The sequence below is a fragment of the Podarcis cretensis genome (genome assembly GCF_951804945.1).
Source record: "Podarcis cretensis genome assembly, chromosome: 13".
NCBI classification, from domain to species: domain Eukaryota; kingdom Metazoa; phylum Chordata; class Lepidosauria; order Squamata; family Lacertidae; genus Podarcis; species Podarcis cretensis.
The window spans coordinates 52,470,789-52,492,380 of NC_137182.1; the positions used below are offsets into that span (position 1 = coordinate 52,470,789).

General features: G+C 51.9%; 1 protein-coding gene across 9 annotated transcripts in view; it reads right to left on the bottom strand.

Annotated features, from left to right (window-relative positions):
* Positions 1-21,592, bottom strand: part of KDM6B (lysine demethylase 6B) — a 95,929-nt gene that overhangs the window by 34,620 nt on the left and 39,717 nt on the right. For 7 of the 9 annotated variants that reach the window (XM_079951718.1, XM_079951717.1, XM_079951712.1 and 4 more), the window contains 8 exons: positions 12,293-12,424; positions 11,155-11,294; positions 9,390-9,519; positions 7,082-7,180; positions 6,116-6,350; positions 3,753-3,845; positions 1,005-1,172; positions 332-472 (listed from right to left, as the gene is read on the bottom strand). In XM_079951718.1, the coding sequence (XP_079807844.1) occupies positions 332-472; positions 1,005-1,172; positions 3,753-3,845; positions 6,116-6,350; positions 7,082-7,180; positions 9,390-9,514 (861 nt within the window). In that variant the 5' untranslated portion in view covers positions 9,515-9,519; positions 11,155-11,294; positions 12,293-12,424. Of the gene's footprint in view, positions 1-331; positions 473-1,004; positions 1,173-3,752; positions 3,846-6,115; positions 6,351-7,081; positions 7,181-9,389; positions 9,520-11,154; positions 11,295-12,292; positions 12,425-16,959; positions 17,094-21,592 lie in introns of those variants that run through there. The other 2 variants (XM_079951715.1, XM_079951719.1) reach the window with 2 other exon arrangements.

The following is a 21,592-nucleotide window of genomic DNA, read 5'->3' on the forward strand; positions in this document are numbered from 1 at the left end:
AAACTTGTGGGGGGTTTTTTAATTTAAAGGCAGCCGATTCTAGGACATGGAAATGCCCAAAATATCGACATTGCCTATGAAAACAAAAGCAAGGATGGCAAAAGAGCGGCGGGGAGGGGAAGGGTCAATTGCCCCTCTAATTGACGCCACCAGTTATCTGATAAGAACTAAATGACATTAATTATCGCAAAGGTTTGCTATGAGGGTACAACGAGGGTAGCCAGACTTTTGACCAGGGGGAGGGCGTTTCCGCCTGCCTGGTGGTGAAAGAGGCCAGGCCGATGTCCATGGGCAGGGGGTGGATGCAGGGATGGGGAGGGGGCAGCCTTACTTGTCTCTCTGGGGCAGCGACGTTCTTGCGCTCCTGCCCCCATGAGTCTCCGTGGAGGGGGTTCCATAATCCCGGTTTGGGCAGCTGGTAGTGGGGGTTGCCAGGGATACCTGGCGGGTGCTGGCACACCCCGTTACCATTCTGCGTGCGCCAGGAGTGGAGATTTGCAGGGGGGGTAGAGAGGAAGGGGGAGACAGCGAGACAGAAAAAGCAGAGGGGGAAGGAGAGAGAAAAGGAGGGAGGTGGTCACAGCGCCCAACATCAAGAGGCAAACCCCTTCCCCAAACCCCACCTTCGTACGGCGAAATAAACCTGAGCCGCCAACCAAAATGGGGCAGGGAATTGTCCCCCCGCCGCCCCAGGAAATTTCAAACAGCACCCCCCCCCCCAAAATGGCTCATGCAACGAAGCGTCAACATCTTCCTGCAATTAAATCACTACACCCACCCCCAGAGCAAAGCGTCGAGCAGCGAGCCCTGCGAGTGGCGCCGGGGCGTCTCGCAACAGCCAGGGCAGCGAAGCGAAGGCAGCCAGGCCAGTGCCAAGCGAGAGAGTGTGCTTGGGGCAGGATCTGGGCTGGCCCTGCGGCGCAAGCAAGCAAAGCGGTGGGAGCGTGGCAGTGGGTCTGGTTTACAGTGGTCCCTTTTCCACCCAGGGTTCCCACCCCCTGTACCTGGTCAGGACTGGTGCTCCTTCGCCTCTTCATAGGGGCTGGCATGTCCTCCCCGTGCCCCGGGTGTGGCGGGTGCTGGACTGGGGCGATTGGCTGGACCACGGGGGGCTCCATGGGCGGCCCAGGCCTCTTCAGCTGGGGGTTGCGCTTGGCAGAGAAGTTCCTCTTCTGGAAATTTGGGGAGAATCGGGGAGGAAAAAGGGATTTGCAATGGGTTATTTTCGTTAAACGCGAAGGCGGCAGCAGGGGCAGCTCAGTCGGTAAAGCACGAGAGCCTTAAATCTCTGGGTTGTGGGTTCAAGCCCCACGTTGGGCAAAAAATTCCTGTACAGTGGTGCCTCGCAAGACGAAATTAATCCGTTCCGCGATTCTCTTCGTCTAGCGGTTTCTTCGTCTTGCGAAGCAAGCCCATTGACGGCTTAGCGGATTAGCGCTATTAGCGGTCTAGCGGCTTTTAGCGATCAGCTGAGAGGCGGCTTGTCAGCGGAACAGCTGATAAGCGGCTTAGCAGCTTAGGAAAGGGGGGGGGAGCGAAAAAAAACCGTGGGAACTCGCAAGATTTTTTCGTCTTGCGAAGCAACCCCATAGAGAAATTCGTTTAGCGAAGCGCCTCCAAAACGGAAAACCCTTTCGTCTAGCGGGTTTTCCGTCTTGCGAGGCGTTCGTCTTGCGGGGCACCACTGTACTTGAGCGGGTTGGACTAGATGTCTCTTGGGGTCCCTTCCAACTCGACAATCCCGTGATTCTACAGTGGTGCCCCGCAAGACGAATGCCTTGCAAGACGAAAAACCCGCTAGACGAAAGGGTTTTCCGTTTTTCGAGGCGCTTTGCAAGACGAATTTCTCTATGGGCTTGCTTCGCGAGACGAAAACGTCTTGCGAGTCTTGCGAGTTTTTTCGCTTTCCCCCCCCTTTTTCTAAGCCGCTAAGCCACTAATAGCCGCTTAGCCGCTAATAGCGCTAATCCGCTAAGCCGTCAATGGGCTTGCTTCACAAGACGAAAAAACCGCAAGACGAAGAGACTCGTGGAACGGATTCTTTTCGTCTTGCGAGGCACCACTGTATTTTAAAGAGGCAGGAGGTGATCCACAGCCACTGAAGGGTTGGCAATGGCTTCAACAAAACTCCCCATCAGCTCCCCCTTGCTCTGGCAAGTACAGGAAGTGATAACGAGGCTTCCAAGTTGTTCCCCAAAAATTAGCTCAACGATGGTGAAATGGGGAATGAGAGAACGGTGGAGCTGTTGATTTGTTCTTAGCTTATTGCTTATTTCATCATATGAAGTTTTCAAATAGTTGGGTTTTTTTTCTATTTTTACTGAAAATTTTTTTTTCTTGTTAAACCGCCTTGAAGTTTTTTTTTTTTTTTACAATTATGCGATAAAAAATAAGCAAGTTCCAAGTTGTTTGTGACAGATTACCTCAGATTGTGACAAGAGGGGAAAGTGACCCAATCCACACTCTGTTATCTTATCTATGCTAATGAATTAAAACAGCCTATTAGCCTGAATCCACATCCCCCAACATTTTGAGGCTTCTACAGAAAGCAAACAATGTAAGTGACCGCTTCATGTATTTCACCTTATATATAGATTTGTTTTTTTCTTTTAATGTGTGTGTGTTGGGGGGGAAATACCATAATCTGTAAAATTCAAAAAGGTGAAAGAAATCTTGAACGGTGCGGAATGAATCACACAACTTTAGTTGCCCAGTGAAAACGTTCCTATTCAATCAGGCCTTTTGGGCTAATTTAACATTTGATAACCTTTAAAAGGTGTTGTGGGAGATGGGGTTATCCGCTTGTTCTTGTTCTTGTTTTTATCATGCATTTTGTGCTTTTTACCTTATATTTTTATACTGTGCACGGCTCTGAGATCTATGGATGAAGGGCGGTATAATAATAAGAATAATAAGAATAATAATAATAAGAAGAAGAAGAAGAAGAAGAAGCAGAACCTCTGAGGCGGATCTCAATGCCAGGGGCAGGTTTGCAAGGGGGCAAGACAGCCCCTTCATGTAACTTGGTCCCAGCCCATTTTAAGGCTTTTGAAGTTATAATAATAATAATAATAATAATAATAATAATAATAAATTTTATTTATATCCCCCGCCCTCCCCAGCTGAAGCCGGGCTCAGGGCGGCTAACAACCAATAATAAAAACAAGTTGATTGAAATACAACTTAAAAAACAAGGTTAAATACAGTGGTGCCTCGCAAGACGAAAAGAATCCGTTCCGCGATTCTCTTTGTCTAGCGGTTTTTTCGTCTTGCGAAGCAAGCCCATTGACGGCTTAGCGGATTAGCGCTATTAGCGGCTTAGCGGATAAGCAGATAAGCGGCTTAGAAAAGGGGGGGGGGAGGAGGAAAAAAAACCCGCAGGAACTCTCAAGACATTTTCGTCTTGCGAAGCAAGCCCATAGGCAAATTCGTTTTGCGAAGCGCCTCCAGAACGGAAAACCCTTTCGTCTAGCGGGCTTTCCGTCTTGCGAGGCATTCGTCTTGCGGGGGCACCACTGTACAACATTAAAATGCAGCATGAAGTTATTACTCTTGCTGCAACAGAAGAGACACACACTGTTAAGTTCAGAACGTCAAACGGTGCCAGTGATAGGAGTCGCCGTCCACCGACACCCACAGCATCACTGGTTTGCCCTTGAGAATGAGGGGAAAGCAGTCAGTGATGCTGAGAAGAGGCAGAGAGGAGAATTTTGGGGGGTACAGGTGAGAGTCCCTCACTGGCCACAACTCACCTCAAGGTGCAGGAGGTTCCAGATTTGTTGCAGGGGGGGCAATGCTTTCGGTCGGTGGTGAGATGACCCCGAGTGATAGTTCCACAGCTGAGCCTGGGAAAAGGGGAGAGCCGAAAAGGACGAAACGTACGGTTACAAAGCAAATAAAACCAGTTAAAGCGACGGATGTGTGCAAGGAATCATACAGGAAACAATCAAAATTAATTCCAAGCGTTAATAATAATAATAATAATAATAATAATTATTATTATTTATTATTTATACCCTGCCCATCTGGGCGGCAAACAACAAAACACTAAAATACAATAACCTATTGAACATTAAAAGCTTCCCTAAACAGGGCTGCCTTTAGATGTCTTCTAAAAGTCTGGTAGTTGTTTATCTCTTTGACATCTGGAGGGAGGGCGTTCCACAGGGCGGGCGCCACCACCGAGAAGGCCCTCTGCCTGGTTCCCTGTAACTTGGCTTCTCGCAGGGTGGGAACCGCCAGAAGGCCCAATTCCCACATAAAGTGCTTGTAACGAATGAAATGGTAGTGGTTAGGGTGTCAGACTAACCCCCCAGAAGGGAGGCCAGGGTTCAAATCCTCGCTCGGCCAAGAAAAGCTCCTGGGGGTGAATTTGGGGGCCGGTCACTGACTGTCAGCCTAACCTACCTCACAGGGGATTATTGGAGAGAGGAAGAAAAATGGGCATGCCCACCTTGAGCTCCTTGGTTAAAAAAAAAAAAAAGGTGAGACACGGAGGCAATAAAATAGATACTAATGCCCCACGGAGGACCTTAAGGTCCATAAATAGCAACACCCTAGAGGTCCTGGGCCCTAAGGAAGTCAGATTAGCCTCAACCAGAGGCAGGGCCTTCTCAGCACTGGCTCTGGCCTGGTAGAACGCTCTGCCTCATAAGACCAGGGCCCTGCGGGATCTGATTTCTTTCCGCAGGACGTGCAAGACAGAGTTGTTTCGCCTGGCCTTCGGCTTGGAATCAATTTGATACCCTCCCCCTCTTTCTTTTCTCCTTTCTCCTCCTGTGATGAGGCTGCTTTTTAATTTTAATGCTTTCATGTTTTAATGTTGTATTTTAATCTTGTTTTTTAAGTTGTATTTCAATCCACTTGTTTTTATTATTGGTTGTTAGCTGCCCTGAGCCCGGTCTTTGCTGGGGAGGGCGGGGTATAAATAATTTTTTTTATTATTGTTATTATATTAAATATTACAGATTCAGAATAGGATAGAGAAATACCAAAGATTTGCACCAGGGAATCAGTTACGCTAGTGCATTTTGTAATTTCATAAGCCAGGGGACTCGGTTGCCCAGTTCAACCTTCTACTGATTGCGGTATTTCCATGTACGGTGACTCTCCTGTTACTTTTACGGAATATTTCCTACCAATGATTCACTGGGAGTGAATTTCCGCTACGTCTGCTGATAATTTGCTAATTTTATTGCCCACTGTTATAAACAGACTATTGAATAACCTAGTACTTTAATTTCATGCAAGCTGTTTATTAAAGGTAAAGGTAAAGGGACCCCTGACCATTAGGTCCAGTCGTGACCGACTCTGGGGTTGCGGCGCTCATCTCGCTTTATTGGCCGAGGGAGCCGGCGTTTGTCCGCAGACATGTGCCCAGCATGACTAAGCCACTTCTGGTGAACCAGAGCAGTGCACGGAAATGCCGTTTACCTTCCCGCCGGAGCGGTACCTGTTTATCTACTTGCACTTTGACGTGCTTTCGAACTGCTAGGTGGGCAGGAGCAGGGACCGAGCAACGGGAGCTCAACCCATCGTGAGGATTTGAACCGCCGACCTTCTGATCGGCAAGCCCTAGGCTCTGTGGTTTAGACAACAGCGCCACTTATTTGCATTGTTCTAAGGCATGTGCGCTTTGTGGCACACATTTTGGTCGACAACTGGGAAACACTGGCCTGCAAGCACTCCAGTTGGAGAACAACCTTTACCAAAGGTGTTGTGGGCTTTGAATACACTCACAACTCAGGACGCAAGGGAGAAACGTGCTAAGAGGAAGGCACGATGGCAAATCCACACTGTGATCAGCTCCTGCCCAGAAACCGATGTCCCCACTGCGGAAGGACGTGTGGATCCAGAATTGGCCTCCACAGTCACTCACGGACTCACTGTTAAGACCATGTTCATGGGAGACAATCTTACTCGGCTACGAGGGATCGCAGAAGAAGGAGAAGATATTTTGTCGCTTCAATGGCTTGCAAACTGCCTTGCATGCCGCAATGTAGAAAGGCGTTGTGCAAATTAAATACGAAACAAAATGGGCTGCCCATGCCCTGTCATTCCTTCCCGCAAGGAGGCCGATGGGGGCTGAAATTGAATATTATATTTATTTCCCTACCTGCTGCAGTCGTCCGATCCGAGCATGCATCTCTCCGTAGCTCCCGTAATCGTAGTCTCGCGGGTACCGGGTGGCATTCTGGTAGCAGCGCACAGCCTCTTCGCAATCCTGCTCCGACTCGTAGATCTCACCCAGCTGCTCCCAGAGCTGAGGCTGCCCTGGATCTCGGAGCAAGGCCTGGACGCAGCCGTGGATGGCCTCCAGCTTCCCGTGCAGGGGCCGCGGGGCCAGGTTCCTGGGGAAGGGGAGAGGCATCAGCGATGGGCAGAGGCAGTAAGGAACACTGGGCATAGCTGTCAACTTACAGATTTGAAAATAAGGGACCAGCAGCCTCGAAAATAAGGTATCAGCAGCCAAAATAAGGGATTTTAGTCAACCAGCAGCCAAACGAAGCCTCAAGCGGTGGTTCCCACAGCGCAGCAACCCGGCAAAGGGGATGCAGCAAGGGAAACCACCGTCACCTCTCCGCTGGGAAGCGCTGAGCAAAGGCGAGTCCCCAGGCAATGCGACCGATTTGATTGGCACAAGGCATGCAAGCTCCACCCCCCAGTCGTTCTCAGACTCCTTATTGGGTGAGCAACGCAGCCAAGCAACACAGTTGGAGCCTCCCTCCTCCCTGGCCAGCAGGTTGGGGACCCCAGTCTTGGGGGCCGGGGTTTAGAGGGGGGGATTCTGGGAAAACTGACTTCTTGGTGCCATGCGATGGGAGTGAAGTTCACAGCAGCAAAGCACCAGCAACCAAGACTCTCGAGGAATAGGGGGAAAGCTTGGGGAAATGGCTTTGGGGTAGCCTGAGCCCCTGCGTCCAGAAAGTACGGTGTTCAGGGTTTGGACCCCCTCCCATTCAACCTCTCCCCCCACCACAATGTACAGGGTTGGGTTGGGGGCTGGGAGCTGGAAGAAAGTGCCACCACAATCCCTCCCGTAGCTGCTGATGTTGGCAAAATGCCCTCTGGGAGCACTTACCCCGGGGGGAAGTAGCCCTTGTTGTGTTGCCCCATGTTAGAGCCATGGTTGGGCGGCAGGTGCGGGGGCAGCTGAGGCTGGCCGACACTGGCAGAGCACCTGGGCAGAGGCACGAGGGGAGAGAAAGGTCAGAATGTTGGGAGTTGGAAGGGACCCCAAGGGTCATCTAGTCCAACCCCGTGTAATGCAGGAATCTCAACTTATGTTGTGAACTGCCCTGAGATCTATGGGTATAGGGGGGTATACTAGTAGTAGTAGTAATAGTAGTGATAAAGTATCCATGACAGTTGGCCATCCAACCTCTGCTGAAAAACCTCCATGGTCTCATTTGTCTCTATACTAATGCACAGAGTATGGGAAACAAGCAAGACGAATTGGTCATTAGTCCTACTCCCGCAATGCCAGAATCAGAGCTAAATCAAGTAAGGGGACAAGGGCTGGTGTAGTAGCTGAGCGGGAGAACAGCTGCTTTCCATGCAGAAGGGCCCGGGTTCAATTCCAGCTCCCCCCCCCCATGGCATATCCAGGGAGGGCTGGGCATGTCCCCTTTCTGAAACCCTGAAGTGCCGCTGCTGCCAGCCAGTGTAGGCATTACTGAGCTATATGGAGCAATGGCCCAGTTTTGTATAAAGCACCTTCCTAGGTGTGCGAAAGAGAGGTCAGCCACGACACAAGCCAGGCTTGTCACTGCTCAAGGCCACCTACAGCTACTCTTTAGAGCAGGAGTGGAGGGAGGGGGACTGAACTCTGCACATGCTTATAGGCTCCCTGATTCGTAGTTCATACAATGCACCCTGGGGCTGAACCACAGCTCCAAGGACAGGCCTGGGAGCCGAAGTCTCCTTGAGTGGCATTATTTACTTATTTGGCGAAATTTCCGAAACACCTGGTTGTAAAGCAGTTCACGAAGAGAACAGATCAATAAAACGACCAGTAAAAAAAGTTAAAGAGCGTTCAAAAAAAGGAAAAACAGCTATCAACTAAAAAGCAGATTCAAATTTGTGTCCGCCTCCCAAACACCTGGGACGTATTTTCAGCAGATGCCACAAAGAGAAGAAGAGGAGGAGGAGGAGGAGTTTGGATTTGATATCCCGCTTTATCACTACCCGAAGGAGTCTCAAAGCGGCTAACATTCTCCTTTCCCTTCCTCCCCTACAATAAACACTCTGTGAGGTGAGTGGGGCTGAGAGACTTCAAAGAAGTGTGACTGGCCCAAGGTCACCCAGCAGCTGCATGTGGAGGAGCGGAGACACGAACCCAGTTCCCCAGATTACGAGTCCACCGCTCTTAACCACTACACCACACTGGGTAGCACAGGAAAGGAGTTTGCCTGGTGTCAACAGGCAGGGAGTTCCAGAGGGCAGGTGGGGCATCTAAACTATTTGAAAGATGGGGGGTGGGAGTCAGACGCGGGGGCCCTTTCCTTCCTGCTTTGCAGAGGAAGCTGTGGAAGCCAAAACACAGGGGGCTGAAGTGAGGGGGGTGGAGGAGAGGGGGAGAGGCGAAACCTCTCTCAGAGCATTCAGCGCTACGTCTAAACTCCAACCGACATCAAAGCAACGTCAGTTTCTTGACTTCCCCGCCTGAAAAAGGTGCGGTTTTATGGAGGGCGCTTGGGGAGGCAAAAGCAATTCATCGTCCACGATTCTTTGCACAGCTGTGGGTGTGTTTGCTTTGCAGGTGTGTACGCATGAATTTTATATATATTTGTGCATGTACTGTATGTGTGTGTGTATCTATATGTGTGTGTGTGTGTGTATATATATGTATATATGGACATGGGTGGCGCTGTGGGTTAAACCACAGAGCCTAGGGCTTGCCGATGAGAAGGTCGGCGGTTCAAATCCCCACGACGGGGTGAGCTCCCGTTGCTCAGTCCCAGCTTCTGCCCACCTAGCAGTTCGAAAGCACGTCAAAGTGCAAGTAGATAAATAGGTACCACTCTGGCGGAAAGGTAAACGGCGTTTCCGTGCGCTGCTCTGGTTCGCCAGAAGTGGCTTAGTCATGCTGGCCACATGACCCGGAAGATGTCTGCAGACAAACGCCGGCTCCCTTGGCCAATAAAGCGAGATGAGCACCGCAACCCCAGAGTCAACCGCGACTGGACCTAATGGTCAGGGTTTCCTTTACCTTATACACACACACACACACACACACACACGCACAAGGCAGGTGTGGAACAGCCTTCGCCAAGCTGGAGAGCTTCCTGGTGCTTCCTGGACTACAACTCCCATCTGCCCCGGCCAGCACCGCCCCTTTGGACTACAACTCCCAGCAGCTCCCACCTCCCCAGCCGTAAGCCCCTCACCTGCCGCCCTGGAGCCATGGTCGGGAATGGCAGGAGCTCCAGGCGTTGCCGCTGCAGCCCAGGTTGCCGAGAGAAAAGGGGTCCCGTCCAGCACGGCCCCCCAACTGCTCCACTGTGCGATGCATCCAGCCTGTGATGGGGAGAGAAGTGGGGTTCAGGCGCCAAGCAGGGAGCTCCTTCCCACCTTCATGGAGGCCAATTCCTCCTCCTCTTCCTCGCCTCCTCCTAAGGCCCACCCCTTCCAGCTGCTGGCTCCTCCCACAATCTCAGCCCCCACCCCCCAAAAAAAACCAATATGGAGCTTATTCCAGCTCCCTGGACCCTCAAATCCAGCATCCTGTTCTCCCCGTCCAAGGCCCGCTCCTGTCCATCCTGCCAGCTGCTCCTCATAGGGACATGGGATGCTAGCTTGTGTCAGATCAGACCACTGGAATCTACCGTATTTTTCGCTCTATAGGACGCACTTTTTCCCCTCCAAAAATTAAGGGGAAATGTGTGTGCCTCCTATGCAGGCTGCGCGGCTAAGCCCAAAGCCAGAACAGGGAGATGGAGCGCTGCGCAGCGCTCCTTCTCGCTATTCCAGCTTGCGGACGGCTGCACAAACGGACGGTGCCTTCACCCCGCTGCCCTGCAGAGGCTACGAAGGCTGTACGAAGGTGGGGAGAAGGCTGCAGCGCTTCCCCCCACTGCCAGCCCTACAAGCTTGGGGGGCAGCGGGATGGCGGAGTGCTGCCTTCCCGCTGCTCCCTGACCTGGTCTTTGGGGCTGGCAGTGGGAGAAAGCAGAGCTTCCCCCGCCAGCCCCAAAGAGCAGGTCAAAAGGAACCCAAAGCCTCCGGAGCCCAGCGGGAACTCCTGCTGGACTCCCGAGGCTTCGGGTGAACGCACCTTGAACGCACAGAACACATCTTGTTTTAGAGGGGGAGAACAAGAAAGAAAAGTATTTTTTTCCTGTTCTCCCCCTCCTATGGTGCGGTGCATCCTATAGAGCAAAAAATACGGTATCTAGCTCAGTACTGGTAGCACTGGCTGGCAGCAGCAGCTATCCAGGGTTACTGGCAGGACAGTTTATCCCATCCCTCCTTTCCCGTCTAGCAACTTCCCTTTCAAATGACGGCCCCACCCCAACCACTAGGCAGCCTTCTATGTGTGCCCCTCTGCACCTCACAGCACTTCATTTAGAACTTTATTTTCATATTCATACGCCCAGATAATTAGTTGTTGCTGCTGCCGCTGCTGCAAGATTTCACTTTTGTGACAATTGCCCAAACGTGCGTTTCGGAATTTATAAATTTGGTTAAGCCATTTGGGGGCTTAAATTTTTAAAAAATGGAAAGAAGGGGTGCAGATTCTTTGAAATAAACATAGAAATATGTACGGTATTTTTTGCCTCTATAAGACTCACTTTTTCCCTCCTAAAAAAGTAAGGGGAAATGTGTGTGCGTCTTATGGAGCGAATGCAGGCTGCACATCTATCCCCGAAGCCAGAACAGCAAGAGGGATTGCTGCTTTCACTGCACAGCGATCCCTCTTGCTGTTCTGGCTTCTGAGATTCAGAATATTTTTTTTCTTGTTTTCCTCCTCCAAAAACTAGGTGCGTCTTGTGGTCTGGTGCCTCTTATAGAGCGAAAAATACGGTAAATAGATATCTTGCAGCCCCGGTCCCAACTAAGTTCACGGCCCCCCACTTTGCTATTCCACCCCAACAACAACAAATGAGCACATTATTCATTTCCTGAAGTAATTATTATTATTATTATTTTTACCTCTCCTGCTGTGGTGGATGCGCCTTGGTACCCCACCCTCCACCCCCCCGGATCTGAGCGACGGGTGCCCCCACCCAGTCGCGGCTTGCTGCAGTTTCCTCTGGTTTATTCCCCTTCTCCAGTCACAGCCACATAAAATGCTGAGGGGAAGAGAAAAAAGAGAGCACACGAATTACTTGCAATTCACAAATATGTTTCCTTCAATTGCCCACCTTGGGTCTAGATTCCCAGGGAGGACAAGCAAAATGCAGAGGCCTCCCGATATTCCTGGACTACAACTCCCATCATCCCAGATCACTGGCTGTGGTGGCTGAGGGGAATTGTAGTCCAACAACATCTGAAAGGCACCCAGTTTCCTCACCGATCTGCCTTGGCCAACCTGGTGCCCTCTCACTTTGACTACACTTACACTTACACTGAGCCAGCCCAGCCGTATGATAATGGGAGTTGTAGTCAAGCGCACCAGGTGGGCACCAGGCTTGGGAAAAAGATGATCTGGATTAAGCCCAGCCAGGGATAGGATAAACAATAATGTTGGAAACCTTGATGTTTGTTGCTCAAATGTCCAATTAAATGCCCACCCCAAATCTTGGCATTAAGTCATTCGGGTGGATGATCTCCGTTTTAGATTAAATCAATATGAACATGGCCTGAATTGGAAATCACGAATTCAAATTATACAAAGGTCTATAAGCTATTTATAGCAAACACAATGTATTTCTGTTTCTTTTACTGCTGAAAGCAACAAAAGGTGTATGCAAAACAACATTCAAACGAATGTGAACTCCTAAAATTTTATATAATTAAACACAAACACATGTTGCAGTGGTTTTATATCAAGTTTCCTAGTTTCTGCCTTATTAGTGGGCTGGACGCAATTTATTTAGTAGCAGAAACTCATTCCCTTCTCCACCCATCTCTGTGGATATAGTTAAGCGGCAGGAAAGAAAGAGTTAACAGAGCCATGTGTTCCTCTCATCCAATCAACACAGGGTCTCCTTTGCCCTCCCTCCAATGGAATTCCTTCATGTGGGGAAGGGAGGCAGGGCTTCTGCTCCTGCCAGCCCCATGGTTAACCCTTGCCCTACCACACCCGCCCCTTCTGCCTCCTCAGATGGAAATCGCATCCTGCACACACCTACTGTGCTGGAGAAGCTCTGAGTGGCTCTCTCTGTCTCTTTCTCTCTCTTTCTCTCCTAGAAGACGGCCAATCACACGACGTCCTCCGCGTGGCCGCCAATCATCTTTCACCTCCGTCTCCTAATGAGGTCTGGAAATCGTAGAGATAGAAAAAGAGAGAATGGCTTGGGTTAGTCTTTCGAGGAAGCTGCTTCGGAACTCTGCACAATGCGTCTGTGTTCTGCAAAGGAGAGACGCTTTTGCTGGGGAGGGGCAGCTTGTGGGGAGCGGCTGGGGTCAGGAAGACCTTTGCCCCCCACCTGAGACGTGCTGCATGTGGGATCTCTTCTACTGGAAACTGCACAAGATTGTTGACCTGCATTGCCTTTTTACCATTATCTAAATCTGCCAGGCATTTTGTCTCTTGTTGCTGTAATTCCTTGTAATTCCTAATTATAATACCTAATAGCGTGGTGTTGCTTTTTAGCAAAAGCAGCTAAAAGAAGTAAACCAGCAGGACCTTAAGAGACGACATCATCATCATCATCATCATCATCATTATTATTGGCATAACATTGCGCCTGACAACCCTTGTTGTCAAGTACGTCATTATCACTGTGCTCCTCTGCATTTTATTTCCCCCTGACTTCACTATTAATTATATGATGCATTCATATCCTTCCTCCTCTTCCAAGGAGCCCAGCATGGCAGATGAAGTTCACCTTCTCCTCGTTTAATCCCAACAACAACCCTAGGAGGTAGGACGCGGGTGGCGCTGTGGTCTAAACCACGGAGCCTCTTGGGCTTGCCGATCAGAAGGTCGGCGGTTCAAATCCCCGCGATGGCGTGAGCTCCCGTTGCTCAGTCCCAGCTCCTGCCAACCTAGCAGTTCGAAAGCACACCAGTGCAAGTAGATAAATAGGTACCGCTGCGGTGGGAATGTAAACGGCGTTTCCGTGCGCTCTGGTTTCCATCATGGTGCTTCATTGCACCAGAAGCGGTTTAGTCATGCCAGCCACATGACCCGGAAAAACTGTCTGCAGACAAACGCCGGCTCCCTTGGCCTGTAAAGCGAGATGAGCGCTGCAACCCCAGAGTTGTCTGCAACTGGACTTAACTGTTGAGGGTCCTTTACCTTTTTTTTCCTTCTTTTTTCTTTGGCTGAGAGCTAGTGACTGGCCCCATGTCATCCCCCAGTGGACTTCATGGGGGTTTTGAACCCTGCTCTCCCAGTTCCTAGTCCAACACTCGTAATTGCTACAACCAACACCGGCTACTGAGAATCTCCCCTCAAAAAAGCACACTCAATGCCCTCAGGGCAACACTTCCTGCATAGGATGAAGCTGTCTGTAAGTCCGCAGAAACCTGCACCACAGCAAATGCGTTGGCCTTTAAGGCGCCACAAAACATATGCGCTGATCCTGACTTGTTAGTCGTGTTATTAAATCGCACAACTTCTACATATAACTAATAATTGCTGTTTCCCTTGTCGTTTCAAACTGCAGGAATGAGAGGGGTGGTTTTCTTGTTGCAAGACATGATGTGCATGCAGAGGTTATGCGCTCTGGTTTTCAACACGCCTATCGCAATGATTTCGGGCGATTTGCACACACTGGTGCAGAACAGGTTCATATCTCTACCAGTTCTAAGCAGGGACTGGCAAAGGTTTCACGGTTGAAAACCCCAGAGAGCCTATGCCGGTCAGATCAGCTTTCCACAACGTGGCGCCCACCTTGATTCGGACTACAACTCCCATCAGCCCCAACAATAACAAAGATTTGTTTTTTTTTGTACCCCAGCCACTCTGGTCCACTTCCAACAGATATTGCCTCTTGTTTGTCTGGGCGGAGAGGGGTGTGCGTGTGTTTGCAGAAACCTCCGATCTTTGCGCGTATCCACAATATAGTGCACTTTGCAAAGGTAAAAGCCAAACCCATTGCCCCAAACAGTCCTGCCCATGGCTCCACCTACCTGTGGCATTCCCCGCCCCCAGCCTCCCCATGAGGAAATGTGGCAAGCAAGCTGAAAAAGACTGCAATTTATGGTCCTCCACAACACACACACGTGGATGTGTGCGCTGAGCGGCCCGCAAAACGGAGATAATCGCACTGGCCTAAATTGCAAAGTCGTCGTATGCTTCAGTATCTCTGTCTACACCTTTGAAAACGTGTGTACGTGTGTGGAAATAATATTTTGCCATTTCATTTCTCCCTTCCTATTGCAGCTAAGAAGCACAGGCAGGGTGAGCTGTTAAAATTTTAAAAACTGAAATTCACACCACCTGCCATGCAAGTTGCCCCAAGTTTAAAAAACCTCAAATTTTGCTTCTGCTTGGTAGATGAGAGAGTAAGGCCGGTGTGTGTGTGTGTGTGTGTGTGTGTCTTGCTGTCCAATTTCTGCTCCAACAAAATTTCTGCTCCAACCTGTGAGCAGGTATCCTTGTCAGGCCTCTAACTTTTAACAACACACACACACCAGGAAATCTGGGTTGCAGACAAAAGACCTGTCAGCGCTATTTTCTGGCTCAGTGTGCACAGAGACTCTGTGATCATTTTCTTAGCGGGTTGTGCCCATGTCACTGTCCTGAAAAGCCCTATTGCTGGGTGCGAGTCCTGGTGACTGAGTGTCAAGGGGAAAGCACTCTGTACATGCCTATTCCTGCATTGCAGCGGGCGGGTTGGGCTGGATGACCTTCAGGGTCCCTTCCATCTCTATGATTCTATGATTCGACTGCTCCTTCCCTGCGCTGGTGGGGGAGGGTGGCAGCTGGAACTAGGTCCCGGGATCATCCAGCCTTATGCATAAGGCTTGTGGGGCATTGCACGGATTTATTCCTTCTCTCCCCTCCGCCGCCTCCCATCCCAAAATAACCTGCCTCAACCACTGCAAAGAGAGGGGTGGGGGGGAGTTTGCAGGCCTGGGGTTTGGCGGAAACAAACCGGAGGCAACTTTTTTCCCACGCTGCCCCACGACGGCGAAGGAAAAGGAAAGGAAGAAGGGGCTCGCTAGTCACCGCCGGTGACTCACGGCTCACACAGTCTTTTCGCCTCAACCCCAAACATGTCTGGGTCTACGTCCTGCCATAAGCCTAGGCCAAACACACCAGCCGCCCCCCCCCCGCCCCGCCAGCAGCACCGATGTGGTCAGCCTACCGTGGGCGTGAGCCAGACAGTGTCTCGCGAGTCCACCCACGGCTACTGGAGGGGTGCTGGGAGAGCCAGCTGCGGGTCTGACTGCCCCAAACATGGCTGCACTTAGGAAACCCCCAAACACACACAAGTTGGGGGTGGGGGGGTATTAGCAGGGCCCTCCTCCCAACCTTTAACTCAGGCTAGGGAGAGCCGGGGCGTGAATTTACTTCCAGACCAAATAGCAACTCTGAAGCCAAAGACCACGGCTATTTCTGGAAGAGACGAGAGCTAAGTTTGGCTCAGGGCGGGACGGGGCAGCGGCACCGGTTGCATTGGAGCAAGTAAGGCCGGGGGGGGCATGTCGTAAGATCTCCTGTGCATACTCCTGCCTTGTGAAATGTGGCGAGGGGGGCAGAGAGGAGGCGTCCCAGGGGCAATTGGTCTCTCCGCCATAGAGGGCGCGAGAGGAAGTCGAGCCTCTGTTCCGAATGCGCCAACCGCACGCCAGCGACAGAGCATGGGACACGCCAAGGGTGCCCGACGCTCGGGTTTTACACACAAGCAAATCATGGCAACGAGGCTGCTGGGGACACGACACAAAACCTCCGGAGGCATGCACGACAAATTGGATGTGGAGAAGACGCATGCTTATAATATGCCCGAAAAACAGGCTGTTCTGACACAGGTAAGCTCAGGGAAAGTTACAACGCCTGCGGAGTGTGTTGGCATCACCCAAGATGCACTCCATTCTGAAATTATTCAGCCAACAGCGGATTTACGCACATCCAATTAACGCACGACCGCGCATGTGCATATCACCGCGACCTGGAAGAGGCTGGGAAAAGGCTCTCCACCGTCATGGGGTCAGGAACGTAACCCCAGTGCAAAACGGTTGTTGCCTATATAACTAGGGCTGGGCAATATCTGGTTTTCAACATTGCAATGTATCGCCGGCTAAACATTATGATATACCGATACATTGCGATGTCTGAAGTAATGATGGGGCAATGTCGAGAACAACTGGCTAGCTTCATGTTTCTTTCCACATTGTGATTTTTGCACAGCACACACACACACACACACATCGTGATTCGCAATATATCGCCAGGTCAACATTATGAAAATTATGATATGGACTTGAAACCGGTTTTGGGTGATATTACAGCTCTACTGTATACAAATATGATTATATGCTACATAGAGAAATTCAGAAGCATTTTTGCTTCCAGATGCACAGACACCACACCGACTGAAAGTTGAGATCCCACCAGAAGAGGCACAGGGGTCTAAAGCCCATCGCTCGCCCTGCACACACAACTTTGCAGAGCCATTCCGAACTGGGGGATCTGTGCTACCTGCCCCAAGAGTTCACCGATAGAATACTTCCACACTCCTTGCACGCTCACACTCGTGCGAGATCCGTATCACCAGCAAAGACATACGCGCTGCATTTTCTCACCCTTGTGAGCTCAGCTCCGGCACAGGACACCAGCACCCCGGCCCCCAACATACGACTCAGGTTGAACCGCAAGTCTGTAAGGCCAGGCATACACACCTTCCAATACTGAGATCCAGGTTCTGGGCCGCTTTGCCACCCAGGGCACCCTGGTCTTCACCATCTCGACGGGCTGACCACCCCAAGGTGAAAAAGTAGCTGCAACGGCAAAGGAATCCCAGAGGACTATGTTTGTTGACAATTCCAAATTCCAGTTCTGTTAGCTCCTGTTAGGATGACTCTTGGGCTCTTCTAGTTTATTTGTGTTTTCGGTTGCGTAGATTTTGTGTGTGTGTGTGTGTGTGTGTGTGTGGTGTGGTGTCATAATGCTGTTAAGACATGTTTTTTTCTTTCTTTCAGACAGCAGAGAATGTAGAACATGCATTCCTAAATAAAATAAAACGAACAAGGATTCGACAAGCACGCAAATCTGCACACACACACACACACCCGGGGCCAAAATGACATGTGTTTGTGCGTGTTCAGAAACCCGTGACCCCCCCCTACACGTGTGGCTACACACGCCCGTTTCCAAACATGTGCAGCCCATGTTGCTGGCACGCACGCAATCTCCATGTGTGCCCATACACCCGGTAGCTTTCTACATGATCTCGCCATGCCCCCGGGCCGTACGAAAACTTTATGCGTCTGCGTGCTTGCATTCTGGTGTGAACCAGCCGGTGACGCCAACCACACACTCGTTCTCTTGCTCACACCACTGTGACACACTGCCCCACATCTCCTCACGCCCAGCAACATCCATGCGCCCCGCTGATTTGCACACAAGTGCACATGCTCCTCTCTGTCCCACTAATGCCAACCCTCACAAACTCCACGCTGCTGCTACTGTGGGGATTTCGGGGGTGAGCTGTGACGCAACTGTGAGCGAGACAAGAGCAAGCGATGGGGGCATGTCCTGGCAGTGCAGCTGGCATAGCAGTGTGAGGGTGGCCCGTCTGGGGACTCACCCAGCCTCCGGCTATTACCCCCTCCCAGAAGCGTCCAGTTCCCACCCAGTCTGGCCAGGGTGCCAACGCGCACACCCATCGCCGCTCCAGGGCCTGCGCATGTGTGGGTGTTGACGGCAGCTACTAGGCTGAAGATCTCTCCCAGCGAGGAGGCCAAGGCAGCTGCAACTTCAGAGAAGCATTATATCGCCCCTCCCGCTGCCCCCCGCAAAACCATCCCTCGCTCTAAAAGCCAGCGTTGCATTATGGGAAAAATCGACAGGGATGTCACTGGGGACCGTCCACCCAGGGAAGAAGTGAGGCAGCTTGTGTGAGTGGAGGAAGTAGGGGGAGGGACAGGAAATGCACCCCAACACACACACACACACACACACACACACACACACACACGGGTCTAGCAAACCATTTCCTGTGCAAGCAGCTGTCGATACACAGCCCAAAGGAGAAGGCGTGGCCAAACCCAGCAGACACAAAAGACACCTATTTGATGCTAGAAATCTAAAATAACAAAAGCAGGGCACGCAAACACAAAGACACACACCCACGTGTGTGGTTGCTCTCTTTTGCTCCTACACACGCACACCTAGAGCTGTCAGCTCTGTCACATCGCAGCGTTGCGCCGTCGCCCATCATACTCCCACAACCTCTCTCGCGCTCAGTGCCCACCCATCCTGACACACGCACAGAGTTCTGGGTGAGGAGGTGAGGTGACCCTCCTTCCCCGGGCATGCGCGTCAGCGGCCCCCGCACGGCGCACCGAACATGATGCGCAGGGGATCTCCAACACTCCCACGCCTCCAGGAAGGCGCGGGGACAAGGGTCCCGGGGGCGGCTGCCCGGAACCCAGTGGGGCAGAAAGGGCACTGCTGCGTTGGCCCCCAATGCCCCAAAGGGCATGGCACAAAATGGAAAAAGTGCCCCCTCTGCCCGCTGCCATGGGGCAGAAGATCAAGCGGACCGATGCTCGCCCAGCAAGCAGGGCTTAGAAATTTCCCCCTGTATCAATGGTGGGGTGAAACAGCCCCCCCCCCCCTCCTGAGCTGTGTTGTTTTGGGGAAATATCCTTTCAGTTTCTCCTCCGCGTTCGTTTTCTCCGAAACAGAGATTGCTCGCTGCTTACGGGACATATTTACAAGAAAAGGGAAGCAGAGACAATGGCAAGTCGCCCCAACCGCAGAGGAAGCAGCGAGTCACGGGAGACTGTGCGCATCACGGGTAAGTGTGCCTGAGCATGGAGGGCATCGACACAAGGCGTGAATGAGGAGAAGGAGCGACCGGCAGAAAGCGAGAGTGAATGGGTGCCCACGAGGGTGAAGGACACAAAGGCGGGCACGGGAGGTGGTGCAACGGTCAGAAAGGAATGATAACCAAGAAGGAGCCAGTCTAGCTTCTCTTGGTCGGGAATTCCACAACACGGGAGCCACCACTGAAAAGGCTCTCTCTCTCTAATGGGGGTGTAGGCGAGAGAGAAGGTGCTCACCTAGGGAGTTGAGCTAACATCTCTCCAGGTGGAGCTAGGCCGCAAAAGAAACATTGCAGTCCTAATTCATTCCTGCTTAAGGGACCAGGCCCCCACCTCGCATGGAGATGCAGGCAACTGGCAGGGCGTTACAGCAGGGTCTGCGTTGGCTCGGGAGATACAGAATGTGTCACCTGCACCCACCCCAAAGATGTAGCCAAACAGACACACATGTGGGGACATATGCACAGACACAGCGCACACTCGTAAGGGGTGCAAATGCACGCAAAACACCGCAAGCACATAGACACAGGCCTCACTTGGGCAGGGTAAAGGTAAAGGTAAAGGGGCTCCTGACCATTAGGTCCAGTCGTGGCCGACTCTGGGGTTGCGGTGCCCATCTCACTCTATTGGCCGAGGGACCCAGCATACAGCTTCCGGGTCATGTGGCCAGCATGACTAAGCCACTTTGGGTGAGCCAGAGCAGCGCACGGAAACGCCATTTACCTTCCCGCCGGAGCGGTACCTATTTATCTACTTGCACTTGGACGTGCTTTTGAGCTGCTAGGTTGGGAGGAGCAGGGACCGAGCAACGGGAGCTCACCCCGTCGCGGGGATACGAACCGCCGACCTAGTGATCGACAAGTCCTAGGCTCTGTGTTTTAACCCACAGCACCACCCGCATCCCTACTTGGGCAGGGAGCAAGTCACAAATGTAAGGAACACACACGGATTCAGGGCAGCGGGGACCCAAAGGCACTTGTATGTCTGCATCAAGACCACTTCTCCCTTGGCTTCCACCCAGTTTCCGTAAGCACATAAGCCATCGGTGGTTCTCTCCTCCTCTGTGAATCTGTCTGATCCTCTTTTAAAGCCGTCTAAGTCGGTGGCCTGTGGCAGGGAGTTCCGCACGTTAACTGTGCACTCCATGAAGACTGGTTTCCTTTCATCTGTCCTGGTAGCGACCGGCGTCCTAACAAAGAGACCCCCCATCTCAACCCCAGTCCAGGGGGAGGCACACAGGATTTTTCCTCCGGGTTCTGGCAGACGCCAGAACCGTAGTCCTCTCCCCAGGGAGCGTGGAAAGAGAGCGCTCAAAGAGCAAAGCGTGGGAAGACCCCGTAGGTCAGGAGAACCTGGAGCAACTGGCCGCATCCCGGCCGCTTTCTGGGATGCGGGTTTAGGAACCTGTTTGCAAGGGATCTGCGGCTCTTGTGTGTGTGTGTGTGTGTGTGTGTGTGTGTGATTCATTAGGCACAATGAACAGGTCTCCCACACATTCGCACACAGGAGGGTGAGAACAGCTGTGTCAGCGCTGAGTCAACACCAGAAAGGCTGCCATTTCTCTCTCCCCAAACCCCCATGTCCTGGAAACCACTGAGAGAACTGGGAGGAGAGGAGGGCGAGAGTTAATTCAGTTCATATCCTTAATGCGCGCACACCACGAGGGAGGCACAAAACACACCCCTCGCAGGGACACACACACACAGAGAAGCCCACACGCCTTCCCCTCAAAACGCAAGGCATCCACACACATCAATCTATAAATGCAAGTCAGGATAAAACACACACGCTCACACACAGAGAGAGATACACGAAGCGGCCCTGTTCTGCCCACACACAGCAATCCGGAAAACACACACCCCCCACACAGGGCAGTGCGACAGACACACCCACGCGCAACAGTGCGCGGTGAAGCAACACCCCCGCGTGCGCCACTTTCACAGCACGGTGGGCTGACGGCGTGACGGCAGGAGCCCACGACTTCCTTGAACCCAGCGCCAGAAAGCTAAACAACGCACGCTTTTCGCAGCAGCCAAGGCACCGAGGGCGCATGGTCGTAGGACCACACAGCCAGGGGCAGGCTGACATAAGCAGCTCCCCTCACAACTGCCACGCTCAAGACGCCGCCACAGCAGTGCACTAGCCTACTCACTAGGGAAAATATACACATCGCAAGCAGCGCCCAGGAGTGCGCAGGGCCCATGCGCGAGGGACCCACGCGGTGCGTCTGAGTTGTCCAATGGAGTGGGCGTGTGATTTTCTGCCATGACTCCTCCGACTCCTCCTCCTTCGCCCACGAGGGCCAATCGCACAAATAGATCATTCCCAAGAAGCGCAGGCGTATTTTTCTGTTTCGCATGACTTTCCTGCTTAGGTCTGAGGGGCGGGTGGGGAGAGCAGACCACCGCCCACCGCTAAGCCTTCCCCAGCAGGGAGTTCAGCTAACTTGCGCCCGAGGAAAACCCCTTGGCATTTCAGGGGT